The sequence below is a fragment of the Ictidomys tridecemlineatus genome, chromosome 4, assembly GCF_052094955.1.
Source record: "Ictidomys tridecemlineatus isolate mIctTri1 chromosome 4, mIctTri1.hap1, whole genome shotgun sequence".
NCBI classification, from domain to species: Eukaryota; Metazoa; Chordata; class Mammalia; order Rodentia; family Sciuridae; genus Ictidomys; species Ictidomys tridecemlineatus.
Genome location: NC_135480.1, coordinates 9100482 through 9122924, shown reverse-complemented (window position 1 = coordinate 9122924; position 22443 = coordinate 9100482). Strand labels below are relative to the sequence as shown.

The 22443-nt window shown below is 47.0% G+C and overlaps 1 protein-coding gene across 2 annotated transcripts; it reads left to right on the top strand.

The window, feature by feature from the left end:
- The first annotated feature begins 4100 nt into the window (after positions 1 to 4100).
- Positions 4101 to 13275, top strand: LOC101955561 (phospholipase A and acyltransferase 3). 2 transcript variants are annotated; one of them, XM_078044999.1, is made up of 4 exons: positions 4101 to 4442; positions 6711 to 6819; positions 9684 to 9813; positions 12538 to 13275. In XM_078044999.1, exons 1-4 carry the CDS (start codon positions 4431 to 4433, stop codon positions 12539 to 12541), a joined length of 255 nt encoding a protein of 84 aa, XP_077901125.1. In that variant the 5' UTR covers positions 4101 to 4430; the 3' UTR covers positions 12542 to 13275. The 2 variants fall into 2 exon arrangements, with proteins under 2 accessions (XP_077901125.1, XP_013221210.2); XM_013365756.4 differs by having other exon boundaries at positions 9684 to 9952.
- Positions 13276 to 22443: the final 9168 nt, after the last annotated feature.

The window sequence follows — 22443 nt, the reverse complement described above, 5'->3', positions numbered from 1 at the left end:
TGTGCTTCCCCAACCAGACTTCAAACCGAATTGACTTCTAAAAGGCAACTCATGTCCCTCATGCCGTGCCCCCTCACATCACCCTCTCTCAGCTCAGAAGAAGCCAAAATGAGTGACGCCTCTCTTATTACAACAATGGAGCCAAAAATAAATAGATTATCAATATAAGTAATTAATTAAGTCAGGTAAAAATCAGGGAGACCGGTTTTGGGTGAGTTCTAAAAGTTTAGAGACTGTTACCTGAGGGATTAAAATTCCCTCAGTGCTCTTCCCCTACCCTATCAAAGATTTGAAAGGGACACATAAGAAAAGGGGGGAATGATAGACCCAACCTGATCTTTTATTAAAATTGGGAGCCATCTTGCCACAAAGCCATGAAAAGCTAATTTCGGCTTTAGTATAAATTAATGCAAATTCTGAACCTGCTTAGAATGCCCGCCCGTGCCTTGAACTCACCCATGCCTGGCTCTCTGACCAGACAGCAGCCCTCTCTGAAACTTTAGTGACATCTCATAAATATTGGCCTTCCCTGGCCAGACAACGACCCTCTCTGAGGCTCTAATGGTCCTCATAAATTCTGATGTTGGGGCCAGCAAAAAATGTAAACTACCATTAGTGTGATGTTTGTCAGAATTCTGTTATCTGTAACCCCCCTTTGTGTAACTTTCTGGGCTATAAAGCTGGGCTGTAGGAAAGGTGGGGCTGCTGTTTTGTTCCCAGCGTTTTGGGAGGGAAAGGCAGCCCAGCCGGTCGAAATAATAAGCTTGCTTTAATTTGATTTTAATTGGAGTCAGTGGTCTTTTCTTGCATCCTGGTCTAACAACACCGTTGTCCTCAGAGATGTGGACATCTGATTCAGGTGCTGTCCCTCCCGTGATCCAATCCACACCACAACAGGAGGAAGACGGGTGAATCTCTCCTTGTGGAGGTGCAGGGGTTGGGACTCAGGGAAGGAGAGGGATATGCTCAGGTCACATGTGTGCAGAGGTTGAGCTGGACCCTCCCCCTGCCCATAGCCCTCATGAGTCACCCCAGGGCCCCGCTCTGCTCCTTGTTCCTCACCTCTGTCCTCACTCCCAGCAGTACACCCAGGGCACCTCACTGTCACCAAACAGGACTTCTTCTTTTCCTTTTCCTCTTCCGGCCTCATCTCATGAATGAGATCTCCTCCAACCCCTTATTCAAGGTTCCTCAATACCAAAAGAGGGGTCCCTGTACATCCTCCTCCTGCCCCATACTCTGCTCAGCTCTGTTCCACAGCCCACACGTCCACCACCTCCAGTCACAAAGTCCAGTTCCTGCAGACCCCAGAAGTCTCTCCTGATCCTTCCCTCCTCCACCTCCTGTCTACTAACTTAATTCAGGGAAGTTCCCTTTCTGCTTCCACGACCCCCATAGCCTCCTGCCAGCTTCCCCACCTCCTGTCCCTGCTGCCACATACCCAGTCCCCAGACCACATGCCCTTCCTCACCAACACTTCCTCCCTCCCTCCCCTCCCTGGGTTCTGCCCCCAGGTCCACCCAGGGCCTCGACCTCCACTCACCTCATGCTCCCTCTGGCCTCTGCTCTTCTGCACCCCTGGGTCTCCCTGCCCCAACCCCCTCCCCATGCCCACTCCCCCTCTTCCCATTCCCATCCAGACTCCTTCTCACCAGGCTGCCCTCACTGCCCTTCTGGCTCAACTGGCCCTCTCTGGGACCTAGAACCTGGACCCCATCGTGCAAGGAACAGAATGGGCCACAATTCCCTGTGCCTGTCTGAGCTTCTTCCAGCATCAAGGAGAAAACATTCTGAGGGCTTGACCTCCCTCCTTGCATCTCCAAGATCCATCTCAGGGCCTGACTTGGACTGCAGCAGAGCCAGGCCTCCTGTCCACCACCTGCTACCCTCAGCCTGAGACAGCCTGTCCATCAAGCCACAGCAAGGCTGAGACAGCAGGAAAGAGTTTCTCTTTCATCTTCTATCACCCAAGGTCATGGCCAGGGCACTGTGAGCAGAAAGGAGCTGAGCTCTGAGGTTGAGCCTCTGCCTCCATGAGGACACAGGGCCGGGGATTTTTCTGGGGACAGGGCAACACAACTCTCACATCCTCCCTTTTCCAAATTATAAAACATGTCCTCCAGGAACTGTTCCATTTCTTATAATTATAAGAACCTGGTTTCTCCCTTTTCTAATTACCATGATAGGGCTGAACTCAACCCTGCTTAGAACTTCTCTAACAGAAAGTCACAGCTTCTGAGACGAAACACTTTGTGGATCACAGGGTGAGGCGAGAATCACCTTGAACTGGGAGGAAAAGACTATGGAAGGAAGAAGAGGGACAGGGGTGTTCTGTGGGGCTTGGAGAGACCCAAACTCTCCTCACAGAGAGGCAGGCAAGGAAGAAGCTCACCAGCCAGAAGCCCAGAATGCAGGCTGAGTGTGGACGGAGTGTGAGCCCAGCCCCCAAGGCCCAGATACATGCCTTCTACAGCAGGGACCTGTCTCCCTTCATAGGCCACTCTCAGTGCCTCCCCTCCCCAGCCCAAGACCCGTACTCAAGCCCCATGGACACAGAAAGGAGATGTGCCTTGGAAAGAACCCATTGTCTCCCATGGAAAATCTCTTTCATATAATAGTAGAATTTTTGTAGAGGCTTTCCTAGTCCAGGCTAGCACAGCTGCACACAATAGCATACAGGAGTCATTCTAGCAACTCAGGAGGCTAAGGGAAGTTTGAGGCCAGTTTGAGGCCAGCCTTGGCAATTTAGGAGGAACGTATCTCAAAATAATGAAAACTACACAGTGCTGGGTCTGCAGCTCCTTCATGCAGTGCCCAGTGTTCCTGGCAGGCTGGGCCTGGGTTCTGACTCTGCCCCATTCTCTGCCCAGGAGGAGCACACTGGCCCCCTGGCCAGCTCAGCTGCTGTAGGCATCAGCTGGGCACAGGCAGCATTCCAGCTGGACCCACCTTGGTTGCTGACTCCTCTCCCGTGGCTCCTGGGCCTGAGTTTCTGGCACTGATCACACTGGATTAGCTGAAGAGCTAAACATCCCAGCACAAGGACTGTGGTCTTGCATTCATCACCACCCTGCACACCCCAAGTTGTCCCTCACCTGCCATCCCTTTGGCCATCAGTGCCCCCCACCCAGCCTACTGCTCAGGACATGGGGCTATGATATTGTTAAAAGTGGCTGGCACCCACCCATCAGCAAAATGATTCCCCCTGGTTCACTGTCATCCACCCAAAGATGTGGGGACTGCCCATGAGGCTCTGGACATTGGTATCAGCACTTGCTTGTTTCACTTTCTCTCCTTTCCCCCTGACACTTGGGGATTTTTGAATGTTCCCCTGACCTGAGGGAATCAGCTGAACCTACCCCCACTCTCTCCCTCCAGAATGAGGTTGGGAAAGTCCGTAAGGAGGGTCCCACGCAAGCCCCAGGACATTGGCATGGAGATGCTGAGAGAGGCCCCGTGTCCACAGGAGCAGCATGGGCTGAGGAACAGCACGTCTACAGTGACGCTGTGGACCCTGAAGATGGAGTCTGCTGGCTGTGGTTCCAGTCCCCCTGTGTGCTCACCCACAGCCCTGTCTTCCTAGAGCCTGAAGAGGGCATGCGGCTGGCCCTGGCTTCCTCCACACCCCACAGTGAGGGAGCTGAGCTGCTCCACTCCCTCCCGCCCCTTGCTGTTAAGAAGTGGGTGTCAGAAGAGAGAGGCTTGTTAGGGGCTTGGGTGGGTTGCACACTGGTGTCTAAAGCAGCAGCTCTTTGCACCAGGGAGTAGGGTTTGGGTTTCCTGTTGGGCTACACTGAATGCGCTTCGGACCTGGGGGGAGAGGAAGGGAGGGTTTCTTCCCCTCCTTCTGGCCACGCAGGCTCCTGGGTGCCCAGGGTGTGGAAATGCCTCTGGTGGCCTGTTCCAGGTGGTGTGGTTGTTTGGAAGTTGGTGGAAATATTTGCCTGTTCTGCAGATGTTCGCTCCTCCTTGTGGGGTGTGCCTCTGTCCTCAGAGCCCCTCATTCCTGGAAACCCCTCCCTAAGGCTCTGTCCCTCCCTCCTGCCTTCCCCACACCCCCAAGACATGGGTGGGTTTTTTGTTTTTTGATTTATGTTTTTCACTATCAGCACTTGCTTGTTCCACTGTCTCTCCTTTCCCCCTGACACTTGGGAATTTTTTAATGTTCCCCTGACCACAGATGTCAGCAAATCCTCCTGAATGCACACTGGGCTCTGATCTGTCTCCCCTCCAAGTGATTTCCATATCTAACTTTCTCTGGGATGTGTGCCCTGCACTTGTTGGAAGATTAAAATTTGTATGTGAAATTTGATCTATTTTTCCGCTATTGAAGGATGGGCTAGGTGAAGTTACAGGAAAATGAAACTCAAATCTAAATAAAAGCAGTCCGGACACCCCGACTGCAACACACAGCACTTCTGAACAGAACGATGAGTTCTTGGGTAAGTCCCCAAAAAGGGTTTTGAAGATTTCATTTAAAAGCAACTGTGGCAGTCTGTTAGTGGGATAAATGTGCTGTCCTTGTTGGCTCCAGCCCAGGTGTAGAGGGGACAGGAAGGGAGAGGGGCAGGTGGGCTGCAGGTCTGGGGCTCTCACACAGCAGGAAAGGAACCATGGTTTGGGTCCAGGAGCCCAGAGGCTTCCCTGCCTCAGCTGCTGTGTGGGGTTTGGTCTCCTGAGTGCTGGCTGCCTCCTGGCGCCTCGCTGAAGGCTTTTCTTTACCCAAACCAGGTTTCAGGAAGCACCTTATTGGCACGGGGTTGTGACTCAGCAGTAGAGAGCACATGTGAGGCACTGGGTTCGATCCCCTGCATCACATAAAAATAAGCAAATAAAATAAAGGTATTGTGTCCATCTACAACTAAAGATTTTTTTAAAAAAGAAGAAAACGGGCAATGATCTTCCAGTTAAGATCAGAGGAATTCTCGAATGATGGAGGAGCATTTAGTTTCCAAAGCATTTAGTTTTGTTGTTTTAATTTAATTACATTTTCAAATTTATTCACAGTAATATGTGAATGTATTTGCCTTTTTTAAGAAACAAAAGGCAGAAAGTCCAAGGGACATCAATAGAGGAAAGGATTGGGGTGGGAAGAAGGAGGTGAGGGAGAGGTGTTAGGGAGTGATACTGGGCATATTATATTGCTACATTGCTGCAGGTGTGTATAGGCAATAGAACACTCATCATTATGTACAAGTATAATGCACTTATAAAGGGATGTTGAAAGAGAATTTAAAAAAAAAAGAAGAAACCAAAATCCAAGTGGAAGCCCTGAGCATGAAGAATCAGCCCTTCTCCCAGACCCCCTGTATTCTCCTTTCCCCCTGAAGCAGTTTGGGGTGCGCTCTGCCAGATGGTTCTACTCACCTCTATATAGCTCCCTTATCAGTGCTGACTTGTAGCCTTGTGTTTATGGTGGTTTTTAACTGGGCTCCCTGAGTACAGTTCATCTAGATACACTTGAATCTTTCTCATTACTTAAACGTGTTTCCTAGAACCGATCTGTTGTATTTCAGTACAAGTGTGCTGATTTTTTTTCCAGTACTAGGGATTGAAACCAGGACCTTGTGCAAGCGAGGCAAGTGCTCTCTATGAATGAGCTACTTCCCAGCTCTTTTTAATCTTCACTATGAGGCCAGGTCTCCTAGTGGCCCAGGCTGGCTTCAAACATGTGATCCTCCTGCCACAGGCTCCCAGTCACTGGGACTACAGCCATGCCCGAGCACTGCCAGCAGGTATTACCTGTCTGATGCTCTGATCAGCCCCCCTTGGGTCAAGCTGACTCCTGATCCTTGCTGCCAAGGACTTGAACTCCCAGGAGATCTCCCACCTCCTCCAGGCAGCTGCACCCTCACTTCTCTCTGCAGCAGCTCAGCTCCCTGGCAGGGTGCACTGGGCCAGAGGCCAGGCTCAACTGAGTTTGGGGAGGAGAGCTGGTTGCCTCAGTGTACTCCAGAGGTACAACTCGCTCATGGGAACTTCAAAGAGAACCCCTCCCCCTCTGACTCCCAAACACATCCTGTCTTTCTCTCTCTCGATTTTGGCCTGGAGCTCAGACTCCAGCTGCCCCAGTTTGTCTGGGACTATCTGGGATTGTTCAGGTATAAATGTTGGAAACCCTAAGACTCAGTTTCCCTCTGGCTCTTCTGCTCTCTAGGCAAGTCACCTAACCATCCTGAGACCCAGTCTTCTCATCTGTGGAAGTCGGTGATGGTACTTCTTAGGATGATGGACAGTGGGGTCAACTGTTCTGCAGTGTTTGGCAGGTTGGGGTCTACCGTGGGCGCTCTGTACCTCATAAGCATCACTGAAGCCCAGGCTCATGGCTGGTGGCCCTTTAGATGCGTTTTGGACCTTCTTGGGAATCATATTGACATTGCTGATACAACATTCTCTGTGCATAAAATGTGCTCTCTGTAGCTGGTGCACATCACCACCCCACACTCCTGTGATGCAGACCTACTGCCATGGTCCTTCAGAGACACCCCTTCCCATGTCCTCCTTGTCCTGAGACCTTTCCAGGCAAGCAAGCACATGGTAAATGGAAAGGAGAGGCTTCCCACCTGTGTATGGAGCAGTCTCTCCTCTCTGATTCCTCAGGTGATGAGCACAGGGATTCTGTGGGACTGGGTTGTGACTTCTTGCAGTTCAGATTTTAAAACATCCCATACAAAGGCCCCCTTTATCTGTGTCTGATTTTTCTGTTGCAGGACAGAACAAGTCCAAAACCTGGAGACCTCATTGAATTTTTTCGTGGCGCCTTTGAGCACTGGGCCGTCTATGTGGGAAAGGGCTATGTGGTGCATCTGGCTTCACCAAGTAAGCATGGTTTCTCTATTAAACACAAGGGCTGACATCAAGGGTAACAATGCAGGCACAGTTATGTGGTGGTCCTCTCGCTAGCTGGCAGAGCAAATGCTCAATCAGCATTTACTGAATGAATCAGCTCTTTGCTCTGGCTATATCTCTGCTAGTCCCAGTTGATCCCACTGTAGTTGATGAGCATCCCTCCAAAGGTCCAGTGCCCTGTGTCTGTGGAGTTCTGCAAGGTCAAACAACAGTAGGAGTTGATCCTTCCAAGAGTTTATACCTGGCTGCAGAGAGCAATGGACAGGTGAGGGCCTCCAACCTCCCCAGGGCCAGCCTGGAATCCTGCTCCTCTGCCTCTTGACTGTGGAGTGTGTGGCTTCACCTCAGTCAGTTGAGCTCCACCTCAGAAGAGCAGGGATAGGGATTCCTGTCTCCCAGGCCGTGAGGGACAGAAATGAAGGAGGGCAGGGAGAGCCTGTGCAGGGCCTGGCCAGGTGTGGGCCTCCTCCCCCTCTGGCCCAGCATCATGGCTTTAAGGGATATGTGGACATGCTGGAAACCCCACTCACCTGCACACAGAGGAACACTGTCCAGTCCTTAAGTCACTAGTAGAGTGGTGTGGACACGCACCTGTGTGCACATAGGAAGTCAGTCAAGTGAGAGACATTGAGACCTTCTGTGGCACCCACAGCAGCTCACAAACTCAGAGACTTTGAACAGAAAATGACAAAGAGCTCAGCTCACAGCAGTGCTCACACTCAGTTGTTGAAGTGTCATTGAGGGAGTGCATTTGTCCCTGAGCCTGGCCACTAGGAACCTGCCCCCCTTAGGCTGTGCTGCTGCGGGGGCTCCCTGGTTGGTGTCCAACCCCTGGGACAGCAGCAAGGTCCTGCTCACAGCAGGAGAGGGAGGTCTGTCTGGGCTAGAGCTGGCTCTGGGGAAATCAGGACAGTGTCCAGTTAGGGCTGCATGTGGTGGGCCTTTGTTCTTGTTGGTTTGTTTGTTTGGTTGAAGCCCTGGGGGTTGAACCCAGGGTGCTTTAACCCTGAACTACACTTCCAGGCATTTTAAAATTTTATTTTGAGTCAGGGTCTCACTGAGTTACTTAAGCTGGCCACAGTATGACCTCCTCCTGCCTCAGCCTCCGGGGTGTCTGAGAATACCGGAAGGTGCCTCCACAGCATGCCTAGTTATGGGGTTTGGGGCTACATTCAGTCTGTGGCCTCATTTCCATATCTGTTTAAAAGTCCCCAAGATTACTCTTGGTCACCAAATGTTTGTCCTTAGGGGACCTTGTAGTTGGTAAACCAGGACTCAGCAGCTCCTTCACAGGGTCATGTGAATGTAGTTTTGGTGGCTTATGCTCACAGAGGTCATCTGTAAGGGAGTGTCTTCTAACAAACTTTACCTCCCTCGAGAGTACACCCCACGTGCAGAACGTTGTTAGTGCAACTGGTGAAGAAGAGCACTAGGTGCTTGGGAACCTTCCACAGCCAGGTCTCCCGGAGCCCAGACACAAGCAGTTGATTTGGGAGGCACATCTCCTGATCAGTCTCCCTGGTCCCAGGAAGTGCCTGGATCCATCCTTTAGATCTTTCAGGGCCCGGGTTACTGCCCCACGTTCATTGTCTTACAAGCAGCATTTTCCACAGTGAGAACTTCAGTTCCTTCTGTGGAGCAGTTAGGCTACTGAAAACCTTTTTCCTGTGGAGGTTTGAAGCTGAACTACTATGTCAGGCTGCCTAAAGAGAATTTAGTGAGGGGCTAGGGCTGTGCTCAGTGGTAGAGTGCTCTCCTACCATGTATGAGGCACTGGGTTCGATCCTCAGCACCACATAAATGTAAAATACAGATATTGCATCCACTTAAAACTAAAAGTTTTTTTTACAAAAGAGAATTTAATGTGTTGTTAGAACCTTTTTCAGGCCTTGTAGAAATATTGGTCATGCTTTTCTAGTTCAGAGATTTCTACTTAAATAAAGAGCATGCTAAAAAAAAAAAAAGTAATACCCAGTTTCTCTTCATGATCAGCTGTGGAAATTCTTGAAAAATTCAATTATGGAGGAATATTTTATGCAGATATCCCAGGCTGCAGCATACCGTTCCCTTAGATTGGAAATCTTTGTATATCTTATTACTACAAATAATGAATAATCCAATATGAAAGAGACAGAGAGAAAGTGTGCGTGTTTGCAGGTAGATCCCATTACCTACCACCAAGTGTATTTATGAATACCATGATTATTCTTGGCACCTTGGCATTGGCACGATGCTAGGTTGAATGACTGGGCTTTAAACCTGGGTAAAAGTATAACACATTCTTACCAATTTGATAGAAATTTCCACAAGTTCCAATTAAATATGATTGATTCCTGCTCCAGACATGCCCTGAGTATTGGTCTGAACCGTGTGCAAAGACCAATATTGGTCTGCCCTCTGCCTCATAATGCTACTACAGAAACACTCCATGTACTCACGTAGTTTCCACTGGTTTCAACTATGGTTCCAGTGAGTTTCTTAAGAGCATATTTGAAGGTATCATTTTCACTTTCTCATTTTAGTTCTGATTCCTTCAACACTGGACTCGAGAATCTCCCATATGAAAGGAATTAATAATAGAGTAAATGTCCATGCCCGAGTCAGGCCCCATGACACTAAGATTTCCCAGGTGGGGGGAGGCAGTGAAAGCACTGCAGCCATCCTGAGCCACCCCTGGGTGGAGGGCTGCTTACAGCACTGCTCCAGCTGGGAATGAGCGCTGGGGAGGACGCTGTCCAGAGGAGGAGGACAAAACTTTCTGGAAACCACTTCTGTCCCAATTTGCAGTGAGGCCTCTATGGCCCTGCCCAGGCCTGAGTCCACTGTTTCCACAGGTGAAGCGTCAGGACCTAGCATGAACATCTTGGGTTCCGTCCTGGGTAACAGAGCCATAGTGAAGAAGGAGCTGCTGTCGGTGGTGGCTGGAGGAGACACATACCGGGTCAATAACAAGAATGATGACAAGTATGAGCCACTGCCACCCAACGAAATAGTCCAGCAGGCAGAGAAAATGGTGGGGAAATGCATGCCCTATTCATTGACCAGCAGCAACTGTGAGCACTTTGTGAACATGCTGCGCTACGAAGTTAACCGCAGTGACCAGGTGTGTCCTCAGCCTGTGTCCCCTTCCCTGGGACCAGACCATTCCCCAGCTGACAGGGGCTGGGCACCTGCTGAGGGCTGGCAGTGCTACCTGAGTTGGACATTGCCCTTGACTGGGGGTCATGGAAGCTGGCAGAGAGAGCAGTGGGGTCCAGGAGCAGGGGACCCTGGTCATGTTGGGCCCATTTTTCCTGCACAAGGTCAACAGGAAACACTTCAGCTTTTGTGGGTCAGTTGGTCCCTCTCTTTACTCTGCCAGGGTCACTCTGTAGCCTGAGAGCAGCCATTGACTCTGTAAACCTACAGGCGAAGCTGTGTTCCAACAGAGCTTGATTGTTTACATTTATTTACTTTTGTAGAAATAGGTGACAGGCGAGATTTGACCAATGGGACATTGGGAAACAAGTCTTGGTTTAAAAGAACTTGAAGTACTGGGGCTGTAGCTCAGTGGCCGGGCACTTGCCTGGTGTGCATGAGACCCCGAGTTCTATTGCCAACACCACACACACACACACACACACACACACACACACACACACACACACAAAAGAAACCCAAAACTATGAAATATTACATTATACATTTTTAGGTAACAATCAAAAAGTTCAAAAATCATAATGTAAAATATTTACAGATGATGTATTTTTTGCAATTTGCATCCATGATTTCATTCCAAATTTTCTTGACAACCTTGGAGTTACACAACTAGCTTATTTAATGTGTGAAAAATGTCTTCTACATAATTCAAATAGCCAAACCCAGTGTTATTTTAAAACTGTCAATGAAATCAGACAATTTTTCTAGTCAAAAACTGACAATTTTTCAGTTCACATTGAAGGTGTTAATGCCCGTCACCATGACACCAGCTCACATTGTTTCAGGAGGCCTCTCTGTTGGGTTGGGTTGTTTTCTGTGTTTTGGCTTTTTTTTTTTTTTCCGGTACCAGAGATTGGACCAAGGGTACTTTAACTCTGAGCCACATTCCCAGCCCATTTTTATATTTAACTTAAAGACGGGGTCTCTCTAAGTTACTCTAGGACCTCACTGAGTTGCTGAGGCTGAACTTGAACTTGTGATCTTCCAGCCTCAGCCTCCCTAGCCACTGGGAGCACAGCAGGTGCCACCATGCCCCACTGAGCCCTCTCTGTCGAGGGTATGTGTTCTTGTACCCCCCTCCTTGGTGTCCAAGGATGTTTGTACCTTGGCCTGTGCCCCACAGATTCAGGACGGGGAGGCGCTGGCTCTTCTTTGGTAAGGTAGGAGAAGGGCTCGGTGAAGAGGGGAGATGGGCAGGGAAAATCCGTGCCTCCTGGACATGAGGGCCCCAGGCTGGTAACTGGGAACTGCCAGTCAGCTGTGGGCACTGGGGTGAGTGAGACCTGCTTTTTGCTGTGACCTTGCTGAGTCGGTCCCCATCCTATCAGCTGGGAGGGTAGACATGTGTCTGGACCCAGGGGTGGTGTCCTGGGGGCGGACTGCCTCATTGTGCATCTAAACTCACTTCCAAAGGCTGTACAAAAGCCTCAAGGACCACGTCCCACCCACAGGTGTTTTAGGGGTGGTTGGCTCTCTGCTGTGCTTCTTAGGGTTCAATTCAAGCAAGACTGGGGCACTCAGTGAGGCTGTGCTGTTTACTTTCTCCCTGGCCTGGGGGTCCCCTTTGGGAACCTCTTCTGCAGGTATCTCAATGACTCGCCTCCTCTTCCTCTCCCTCCTTCCTTGTCTTCTGCCCTGTCTCCATAGGAAGCTCCTCCTCTGCCCGTCTCCAGCTCTTTCTCCTTCCCTCTCTGACACAGTGTGCTGTGGGCACTGCAGAACTCTGGGCCCCTAGTGACTCTGCCCACACTCTGCACTGATAGACCACTGACCTCTAGCACGGCCCCTGGAACATGAGGCTCTATCTGAGAAAGTTCCCAATCCCCTTTCAAATCCTGTTTGGGAAAGTTCTATTTTTTTCCAAGCAGATGGGCATTAATTAGTGACAGGGTCACACTTAAGGTCAAACTTGCCTGGCATGTGTTATATTTTTTCCAAGCAGATGATAGTTGCAAGACCTCCCTGTCTTAGTACATTTGTTGAAACAAGCTCTAACTAGGAATCCTTCCTCTGACTCTATGAGACACGGAGAGGAAGATAGGAAGCTCACACAGACACAGAGAGAGGCCTTAAAACTCAGAAGGGTCTTTCTCCAAGTCTGAGAGGGATGCCTTTGGAATGTACTCATCAGAAAACCAGGGCCTCCTGCCATCTCCACCGAATAGTACGATCCGAACTTCAATAGTTGCCAGGGAGAACACTCAGCGGCCTCATTGCATTTACTGGGTCACCCTTCATCATTTTTACCTCCCTGACTCTAGGGACACCCACTTGTCCCCCTCCCCCCATCTCCTCTTGTCCCCTCTCCTCATCTCCCTTTGAAACACCCCTCACCTTCCTGCCCTTAGTGTTTCCCTCTGGGATGTGGTGAAGAGGACAAGGACAGGGATCATGGGTCTTTCCTGAGCTGCAGGTTCCTTGCCCAAGTATCTCTGCTCAGACTCCTGATGTGGAGAGTGACCCACTCCCCCCTCTTCTCCTCTATTGCAGGTGATTGATGGAATCATCACGTTTGTTACTACGATTTTATTTGGTGTTCCAGGATTCGTCTTCAGGGTAATGGCCAGAAAACTGCGGAACAGTTAATAAATCTAAGGCGTTATGTTGGCGGCACCAGTTAACTCTGGGGGATTTGAGCAAGCTGGTTTACAGATTTCACTCTCTTTTGTAATCATGAGCACTTGGGTTAGTAAAGCTGAATCAAAGCACAGGAAGCCTTTATCTGAGGGAAATGCTGCTAGCACAAATTCTATTAAAGACGAGATTGCACAATATCATGGTCTCAATGTTTGTGTCCCCTTGCTGAGGGCCATTACCAAGTAGGAATGACGCATCGAAATTTCCTTGCCAAGCGTACCCCATGCTGCTTAGAGGACATTCGATGGGACATTGCATGCATGCTTTAATAAGGTGACCTTGCTCAAGGACCAAGGCGGATCCGGGTTTAGAGCTGATCAGGTTTGAGGAAGTAACCGGCTCCTTGAGTTTAAGGAGTTGCCAGTTTAAGATAATGGGTTTTAGGGAAGTTGGAAGTTGAAGATTATTGCTGGGATTAGGGTGTTCCTGCTGCTTGTTCCCGTTGAGTTCTCGTGAGATTAAAATGGGATTTGGAGAGAGCCTCGTGGAGTAGGTGAATTGTGCGGGAGACAGCAGAACGCGATTTACCCCTGGACCTGTGTGGAGGCGGTGTGAGAACGGGAATAAAGAATTGCTGTTTGAACCTACAAAGCTGTGTGGTGCCTCCTGATTCTGGTGCCAAGCCGAGACATTGACCTTGGCAGTAAACAAGTCTGGATGGTGCCTGGCAAAATGTCAGAGGGAGTGGTTTGAGAAGTAACAAAAGCGAGCCATTAAGTGTGGAGACTCCTTATTGGTTGACTGATGTATCTAGTTTATGCTAATTAGATAAGCTGTGCAAAATGTATAAATAGCTCTGTTGTCCCTACAATAAACGGCTCCTATTCCTGCTGTATCAAAGTACACGAGTTATTCGTCACCCCCCCCCCTTATTCTGCTGCAGCCGGACTGCGGCAGTGGGGGATGGGCAGCTGGCAGGAGGGGCCAGGATCCATAATTCCCACTGGGAGATGACTTTTGCTTGGAGCTTTCCATCCTCAGAGTGACCCACTGTGTGGGTTCCTCAGTGGCCCCTGACTAAAGAAAAGATACAAGTAGCCCATGATCTGGTCAAACAACAATTAGCAGAAGGACATTTACAACCTTCCGTATCTCCCCATAATACTCCCATTTTTGTCATCAAAAAGAAATCGGGTAAATGGAGATTATTACAAGATTTAAGAGCAATTAATAATGAGATGGTTATTATGGGACCTGCTCAATCAGGGATTCCTCAATTGTCTGCTTTACCAAAAACGTGGCATGTTTTAGCTATAGACATTAAAGATTGCTTTTTTTCGATTCCAATTCATCCCGAGGATAGTCCACGTTTTGCATTTACTATCCCTGCATTAAATCATGAAGGTCCTGATGAGAGATATGAATGGAAAGTACTCCCTCAAGGAATGGCTAACAGTCCAACTATGTGTCAAATATATGTTAATAAAGCAATCCAGCCACTTAGAAATCAAAATCCTGAACTAAAAATATTTCACTATATGGATGATGTATTATTGGCACATAAAGATAAAAACACATTGCTAGAATGTTATGCCACACTTACAAACTTGTTAAAAAATTATAATCTAGAGATAGGAATAGACAAAGTACAATTAAATTTTCCAATTAATTATTTAGGAGTTCTATTATCCTCAACCATGGTCCGTCCACCTAAAATTCAAATACGAGTAGATCAACTCAAATCACTTAATGACTTTCAAAAGTTGTTGGGAGATATAAATTGGATAAGGCCTTATCTAGGCATACCAATAGGAGAGTTGGGACCTTTATTTGATATTCTAAAAGGTCCATCAGATCCAAATTCACCCCGAATGTTAACTCCTAAAGCTAGAAAGGCATTAAAAATTATAGAGACATATATGGAAAATATGCATTTAGATAGAATTGATGTAAGTTTGCCTTTATTATTTATTGTACTACCAACAAGAAATATTCCTACAGGAGTATTTTGGCAAGAAGGTCCATTATTGTGGATACATTTATCTTATTCTCCTAACACTATTCTTACTAGGTATCCTGAGGCTGTAGGACAATTAATACTCAAAGGTATAAGAGCAGCAAAGGCAGTGTTTGGAATTTCTCCCAATAAAATTATTACTCCATATACTATGGAGCAAATTGATGAGTTAGCTAATGAATTAAATACTTGGACAATAATCATGTGTAAATCGAATGTTTCATTTGATAATCATTTACCATCTAATCCTTTGTTGTCTTTTTGGTCTAAGCATCCTGTAGTTTTTCCTAAAATGACAAGAAAAACACCTATCGTGAATGCTCCAAATATATTCACTGATGGGTCTAATAATGGTACAGCTGCAGTAGTTACCCCTGATCAAACTTTTACATTTTTAGTTCCCAAACAATCAGCTCAAAAGGTAGAGCTTAATGCAGTTCTACAAGCTTTTGTGATGTTCAAAGATTCTGTATTTAATTTATTTTCTGATAGTCAGTATGTAGTTAATGCTATAATATCCCTTGAAGATGCTGGTAGGATTTCCCCTTCCTCTACTGTTTTCTCTTTGCTTTCCACTATACAAAGTCTAATCTGGGATAGAAAAGATCCATTCTTTATAGGATATATCAGGGCACATACAGGATTGCCTGGAGCCCTTAGTTTGGGCAATGATTTAGCAGATAAAACTACACATGATATACATATTTTTTCTACTGTAGAAGAAGCTACAAATTTTCATAAAAGGTTTCATGTTAATGCTAATACTTTACAAAAGCGTTTTAAAATAACTAAGGAACAAGCCAGGCATATAATAAAACAATGTCAAAATTGTGTGACCTTTTTACCACAAGTTAATCTTGGAGTCAATCCTAGAGGACTGATACCTAACCATATTTGGCAGATGGACGTCACACACTTGCCAGAATTTGGAAAATTAAAATATTTACATGTTACAGTTGATACTTCTTCCAGATTTTTGATGGGCTCCCTTCATGCCGGAGAAAAAACTAAAGATGTTATAGCTCATTGCTTACAAAATTTTGCCACTGTGGGTGTTCCTAAACAGTTAAAAACTGATAACGGTCCTGGTTATACGTCTAAATCTTTTAAACAATTTTGCTCATCATTTGGTATTACTCATATAACAGGAATCCCATACAATCCACAGGGACAAGCCATAGTTGAAAGAGCTCATCAAACTATTAAAACGTACCTATTAAAGCAAAAAGAGGGAATTGGAAAGGGGTATATATCCCCCAAAGATAAACTTAAAATAACCCTTTTTACTCTAAACTTTCTAAATTTGGATTCATCAGGACTTAGTGCTGCGGAAAGACATATGTATCCAAAAAATGTACATAAGCCTAAGGTACTTTGGAAAGATATTCTAACAGGACAATGGAAAGGTCCCGACCCAGTTATTGTCTGGAGTCGGGGTTCCGTTTGTGTGTTCCCACAGGGAGAACAGCAGCCAATTTGGATTCCAGAGAGGTTAACCAAATCAATTTCTACAGAAAAAGAAGATGATTTGACTGAAATCCATAACAGCTGAAATCCAGAGCTCCAGCTTGGCTATTCTTACATCTGCGACAGTGATTTACCACGGTGCTTTTTTCAATATCTATTTTATTATTGCTTTTTCCCACATCATAAAGTTCTATTTTATTTTTGAGCTCATACAAACCTAGGTTAATGTTTTTCTGATCAGTTTTGTTTTTTGACTGTTTTTTATTTTTTGACTGTGGAGTTTTTAAACATTGCAATGGAGATTTTACCTAGGTAAAGCTACAAGGCCGTTATTATTGTCTTATGTGTTGTATGTTATGTATGCACTGTTTTGTGTTGCATGTCAGTATGTGTGTATGTCCATATTTTTATATGAGGAGCGCTCATGAAAAAATGGATCCGAATTTTTTTTATTCACGTGATTTAAGTGGTTTAATCTAATTAGGTAAACAGCTGTTAATGATTGTTTTCAAGGGTGGTTAATAGATCTGTTTGCTTACTATTGTTTTTAAAGGTGATTAACAGATATGTTTGTTTACTTTCACTTTTCCTTTTCATTATATTTAATAATTCTGTTCAGGATAATGTCTCTTTAACATCATTGCCAGAATTCCCATCTCCATCCCAGTGCCGGTGAAGACTAAGAAAACCAAACTACAGCTTCTATGATAGCTACCACAGTAAACTGTATAAACTGATGCATCAATGAATATAACTCAACAAGTAATGCTCAATCAAGGACTTGATTTACTTTGGGAGGAAATGGACATATTGATAGACTCTTCCACTTTGAACTGCCTGCAGAACTTGCCTGGACTATTTATCAGCTGCATGCATTGTGAACTATCGTCTGGTGCAGCGAATTGTGGTAATGCTGGCATATTTTTGCTGATGGTGTCGCCAGTGATGCAATTTCCTTGCCAGCGCACCCCATGTTAATTGTGGTAATGCTGGAATCTTTGCTGATGGTGTCACCAGTGATGCAATTTTTCCAAAGGAGCTGTCAATTGGCTTGGTGTCGTGGCATTTCTGTATCTTCCTCCCTTCTACTAGTGATGGTCTAAAATTTGGGGGCCAACAGAGGTGAGGCAAGAACCTCACCCCCCCACTGGTGCTTAGGCCTATCCACAAGCATGGCTGAATGCTGGACCGGTAGTCAGTGACGGGTTGATCTGATTGCAGTGGATTCAACCTAAGACAGGAAACTGACGTGTAAAGGTCAGTTCTCCCATGACGGGTAAGAACCATATGTTGAATTGGACAACCTACCAGGCATGGTCCTAAGCCACATTGCTTGTTGTTTAATTAATCAGAAGGGGGGAGATGCTGAGGGACATTACCAAGTAGGAATGACGCATCGAAATTTCCTTGCCAAGCGTACCCCATGCTGCTTAGAGGACATTCGATGGGACATTGCATGCATGCTTAAATAAGGTGACCTTGCTCAAGGACCAAGGCGGATCCGGGTTTAGAGCTGATCAGGTTTGAGGAAGTAACCGGCTCCTTGAGTTTAAGGAGTTGCCAGTTTAAGATAATGGGTTTTAGGGAAGTTGGAAGTTGAAGATTATTGCTGGGATTAGGGTGTTCCTGCTGCTTGTTCCCATTGAGTTCTCGTGAGATTGAAATGGGATTTGGAGATAGCCTCGTGGAGTAGGTGAATTGTGCGGGAGACGGCAGAACGCGTTTGCCCCTGGACCTGTGTGGAGGCGGTGTGAGAGCTGGAATAAAGAATTGCTGTTTGAACATACAAAGGTGTGTGGTGGCTCGTGATTCTGGTGCCAAGCCGAGACATTGGCCTTTGGCATCCCCTGCCACCCCAAATGCACATGTTGATTCTCTAACCACCAATGTGTGCTCTTCAGAGCTGGTAGTGTAAAGGGGTCTCTAGGTTTAGACAAGGTGGTGAGAATAGGACCCCCAATGTTGGGTTAGTGTCCTTAGAAGAAGAAGAAGAGGAAGAGCGACCAGAGCTCTCTTTCCCTCCCTCTGCCATGTGCAGCCTTACTGAAAAGTGGGCCAACTGCCTGCCAAGAAGAACCTCTCTGGACACCATGTCGGCCTCACCTTGATCTTGGATTTCCCAGCTGGTGTGATTTCAATTTAGTTTGTCCCTTAGAAATCCATGTTGTAACACAATTCCCCTTAAGAGGTATTAATTTTAAGGATTAATCCATTCATGTGGTTACATAATTACTAGATGAGTGGGTTGGTGGTCTAGTGGGTATCTCAGGATGGGTTTCCTATAAAAGCCACCTTGGCTCTGTGTCTTAGGTGCTCCTTGTCTCTTTCTGTGTGATTCCTGCAATGCCTCAGGACTCTGCCAGCAAGAAATCCATCTCCAGGTGTAGACTGTTGACCTTGGACCATACCATGAGCCAAAACTTCTTTTCTTTATCACTTGCCCAGTCTGTGGTGTTTCCCTATTAGCAACAGAGAACAGACTAAGATACCAGCCTCTAGAGCTGAACTGTGAACAGTAAGAGTCTGTGGTTTAAGCCACACCACCTGCAGCCTGCTGTCACAGCCTATGCTGGCACACACAGGCTCCTGGACCTTCAACTTTTCTGCTTCTTCCTGTTGGAGGTAATTTTTATTGAAGTGGTGTGAGGACACACACAGGACAGCAAGGAGACTGACCTGAATGACGGGCAAGAAGGGAAACCACCGGGTCAGCCAGGGCTGGTGTCTCATGGGCTTGAGTTGTGTGGAAGAGTCTTGACCTTGAGTGTGACCCTGTCACTAGTGCCCACCTGCCTTCCTCTGGCCACTCCTGATGCAAACAGTGATTGGAGTCACTCCTTCCCTCTGCTCTCCATGTCTTGTTTCTGCCTGTCTCTTCCACCTTCTCAGAGCTCCTGCTTCCTCCCCACATCTGCTGGCACTGCCTCTCCTCTCTGATCCCACATTACCCTCGTCTCTGCTTTCTGCCTCAGCTCAACACCACTGTTCTCTGCGACCTGCTCCCACACTAGTTCCTGGGAATATCTGTTTGGCCCAGTGCAACACACAGCTTGGCCTATCCATTGGCTGCCCTTTCATCACATGGCCCACTGGGCCAATCGGCTCTGCCCAATGGGGTCCATCACATAATTCCCACATGGCCACGAAGCAGTTCACTTGCAGAGGATTGCAGGTCAGGCCAGGTCCGTGACTGAAGGTCCTGGTTCAGGTGCAGTGGAGAATGATATGTGGGGGCCATCCTGGCTCCAACTATGGCCCCTCAAGAACTGCAGAGAGCTTGGATCTTGCACCAGAGGAGATCCATCGACTGGAATTAGCAACTGGAGCTCACATTACTCATAAAATCTGATTCCCCCATATGACATTAATATTTGTAAAATTTAAAAAATGTGGGAATCAAATCTTTTACTAATTTTTTTCATGGATAAATTGCCCATTTTCTTAGTATCAGGATTGGGCAGCAAGTAGCAAAAGTGCTATGTCCTTTCCAGCCCATTCTCCCATGGCCAGACCCCTCTGTCTGTGCCTCTGGTGTGGGGGAAAGGAGGCAGCTCCTGTGACTACTGTGTTTGCAGAACCAGTTCTGTCGTTTTTTCTTCTTTTTCTGCAGTTCTGGGGATTCAGTCCAGGGCCTTTCACATGCTAAGCAAGCACTCTGCTACTGAGTTATTAGTAAAACCATCTTTTAGAGCAATTTCCATCACACACACACACACACACACACACACACACACACACACACTTATTAAACAGGTGATCACCAAGAAGTCACTGGGCCACTCATGCATCCTGTCCTGAAAGCTGAATGAAGACACAATCCTCTCTCCTTCTGGGTGCTGTATCCATACCTTACATGAAAGCTTCCCTCAGTGCAAGATGCTGTCTTCCAAATCAGCATTGAGCTACTGGAAATCCAATCAGGGGCTAGCCACACCGGGTGCATTGAGGTGCCAGTCCTGAAGGCACAGGCTCCAAAGGCCTGCCTCATGTTGTGTCACCTCAGAGCTGGGCAGAGTCTCTACAATATTCTAGCCAATTCACATCTCATAACTAGTAGTAATTTCACCTGGGAGAGGGAGGTGATTTCCAACCTCCAACTGTGCTGTGTATCCAGTCCTTAATTTTTCCAAGGAAAGTCCATCTCCAACATTCAACTTACTAACTAGAAAAACATCTGGGGAACAGATGTTGTTATCGTCTGGATAAGAAATGCTCCCACCCCAAAGCTCCTGTGTCAATGCAGGAAGATTAGATGATGAGATGGTGAAAGCTGTCACTTCTTCCCGCCATAGGAGTATGGGTGGATGGACTGTGTTGTAGCCCTAAGCAGGAGGGTGAGGCTGGAGAGGGTGGGTCACTGGAGTCGTGTGCTGGAAGGCTTCTTCTTCCCTGTGGCCTGTCCTTCCTCTCTCTCCCTCCTCCTGGCTGCCATGAATGGAGCAGAGCTCTTCCCCATACCCTCTGCCATCGCGTTCTCCTCTTCATGGTTCCAGAGCAGAGGAGTCAGCCCACCCCGGGCTAAACCTCTGAACCATGAGCCACAACAAACTTTCCCTCCTCTGAGTTGTTCTGACCAGGTATTTTGATCACAGTGACACAACGCTGACTAAGACAGGAGTTATTACCAAGAAGAGAGGTTGTCGCTGTAACCAGCATGACCATGTGGTCAGCAGCCTTCAGAGCTGGTCCACAGGAGTTTGGGACAGTGTATAGATACAGGCTGGAAGAGCTTCAGAGTGTGGTAGAATGACTCTGGTGGGAGCTCAGAAGACCCTCAGGAGGGACAGACAGATACATTACAGACTCCGGAAAGTTGTAGATTTAGATGCTCCTTTAACCCTGTGGGAGGGGTAGAGAGAAAGGAAAGGGACTGAGAACTGTTACCACAGTCTAGCTGGCACACATCACGAGCCACTCAAGCAGGAACAAACTTTACTTCTGAACTCCACCAGCACACTCCACACACGCTCCCCGAGATCTCTCCCGAACGCCACCCACACGGCTCCTCCAGGAACACACCACACACCAACCAGAACTCCCACCACCCGAACTTCACCAACCAACACAAACTCTTCAGGAATCCTGGCAAGAGCACAACCGGAACTCAACAGGAACTCTGCAAGAACTCAAAAGTCATCATCTTAATGGCTCGCTGGTGTCACCTCTCAACCACTACTTCTGGCAAAAATGCCATGCGTCATCCGACTCGGCTGTGGCCCTCAGCATCTCCCCCCTTCTGTTTAATTAAACACCAAGCATGTGGCTTAGGGACGGTGCCTGTCTTAGGTTTTCCAATACTACATATGGTCGTTACCCGTCATCGGATGAACTGACCTCAAGGCATCAGCCTCCTGTCTTAGGTTGGTACCATTACAATTAGATCATACCCGTCACTGACTACCAGTCCAGCATACAGCCACACTTGTGGATGGGCCTATGCACCTTGGGGGGGGGGTGAGGTTTTTTGCCTCACCTCTGTTGGCCCCCAAATTTGGCCTTGGTGGCAGTGGGGGGTGAGTTTCTTTGCCTCACCTCTGTTGGCCCCCAAATTTGGCCTTGGTGCCAGCGGGCGGTGAGGTTCTTTGCCTCAACTCTGTTGGCCCCCAAATTTTAGACCATCACAAGCAGAAGGGAGGAGGATGCAAAATGCCATGACACCAAGCCAAATGATGGCTCCTTAGGAAAAATTGTACCACTGATGACACCATCACCAAAGACACTCCAGCACTACCACAATTCACTGCATCAACAGATAGTTCACAATGTATACAAGTGATACATAGTCCAGGCAAGTACTGCAAGCAGTTCAAAGCAGAGGAATCCATCAATATGTCCATTTCCTACAAAGTAAATCAACACCTTGATTGAGCATCACTTGTTGAGTTACATTATGCATTGATGCATCAGTTTATACAGTTTGTTGTGATAGCTATTGCAGAAGCTGTAGTTTGGTTTTATCTTTGTCTTCACCGGCACTGGGATGAAGATAGGAATTCTGGCAATGATGGTTAAAAAAAAAACAATTATGTAACATTCCAACAGGTACTAAGAAAACAATTTTCTGAACAATTTACATTATCCTGAACAGAATTATTAAATATAATGAAAAGGAAAGGTGAAAGTAAACAAACAGATCTGTTAACCTCCTTTTTTGTTCACATATTAAAACAATCCTCAAGAGCTGTTTACCCAATTTAAATTAAACCATTTAAATCAAGTGAATAAAAAAAAAATTTGGTTCCATTTTTTCATGAGTACTCCTCATATATGATATATGCACATACGCACATACAGACATACAACACAAAACAGAAGTGTGCACACATAACACAATA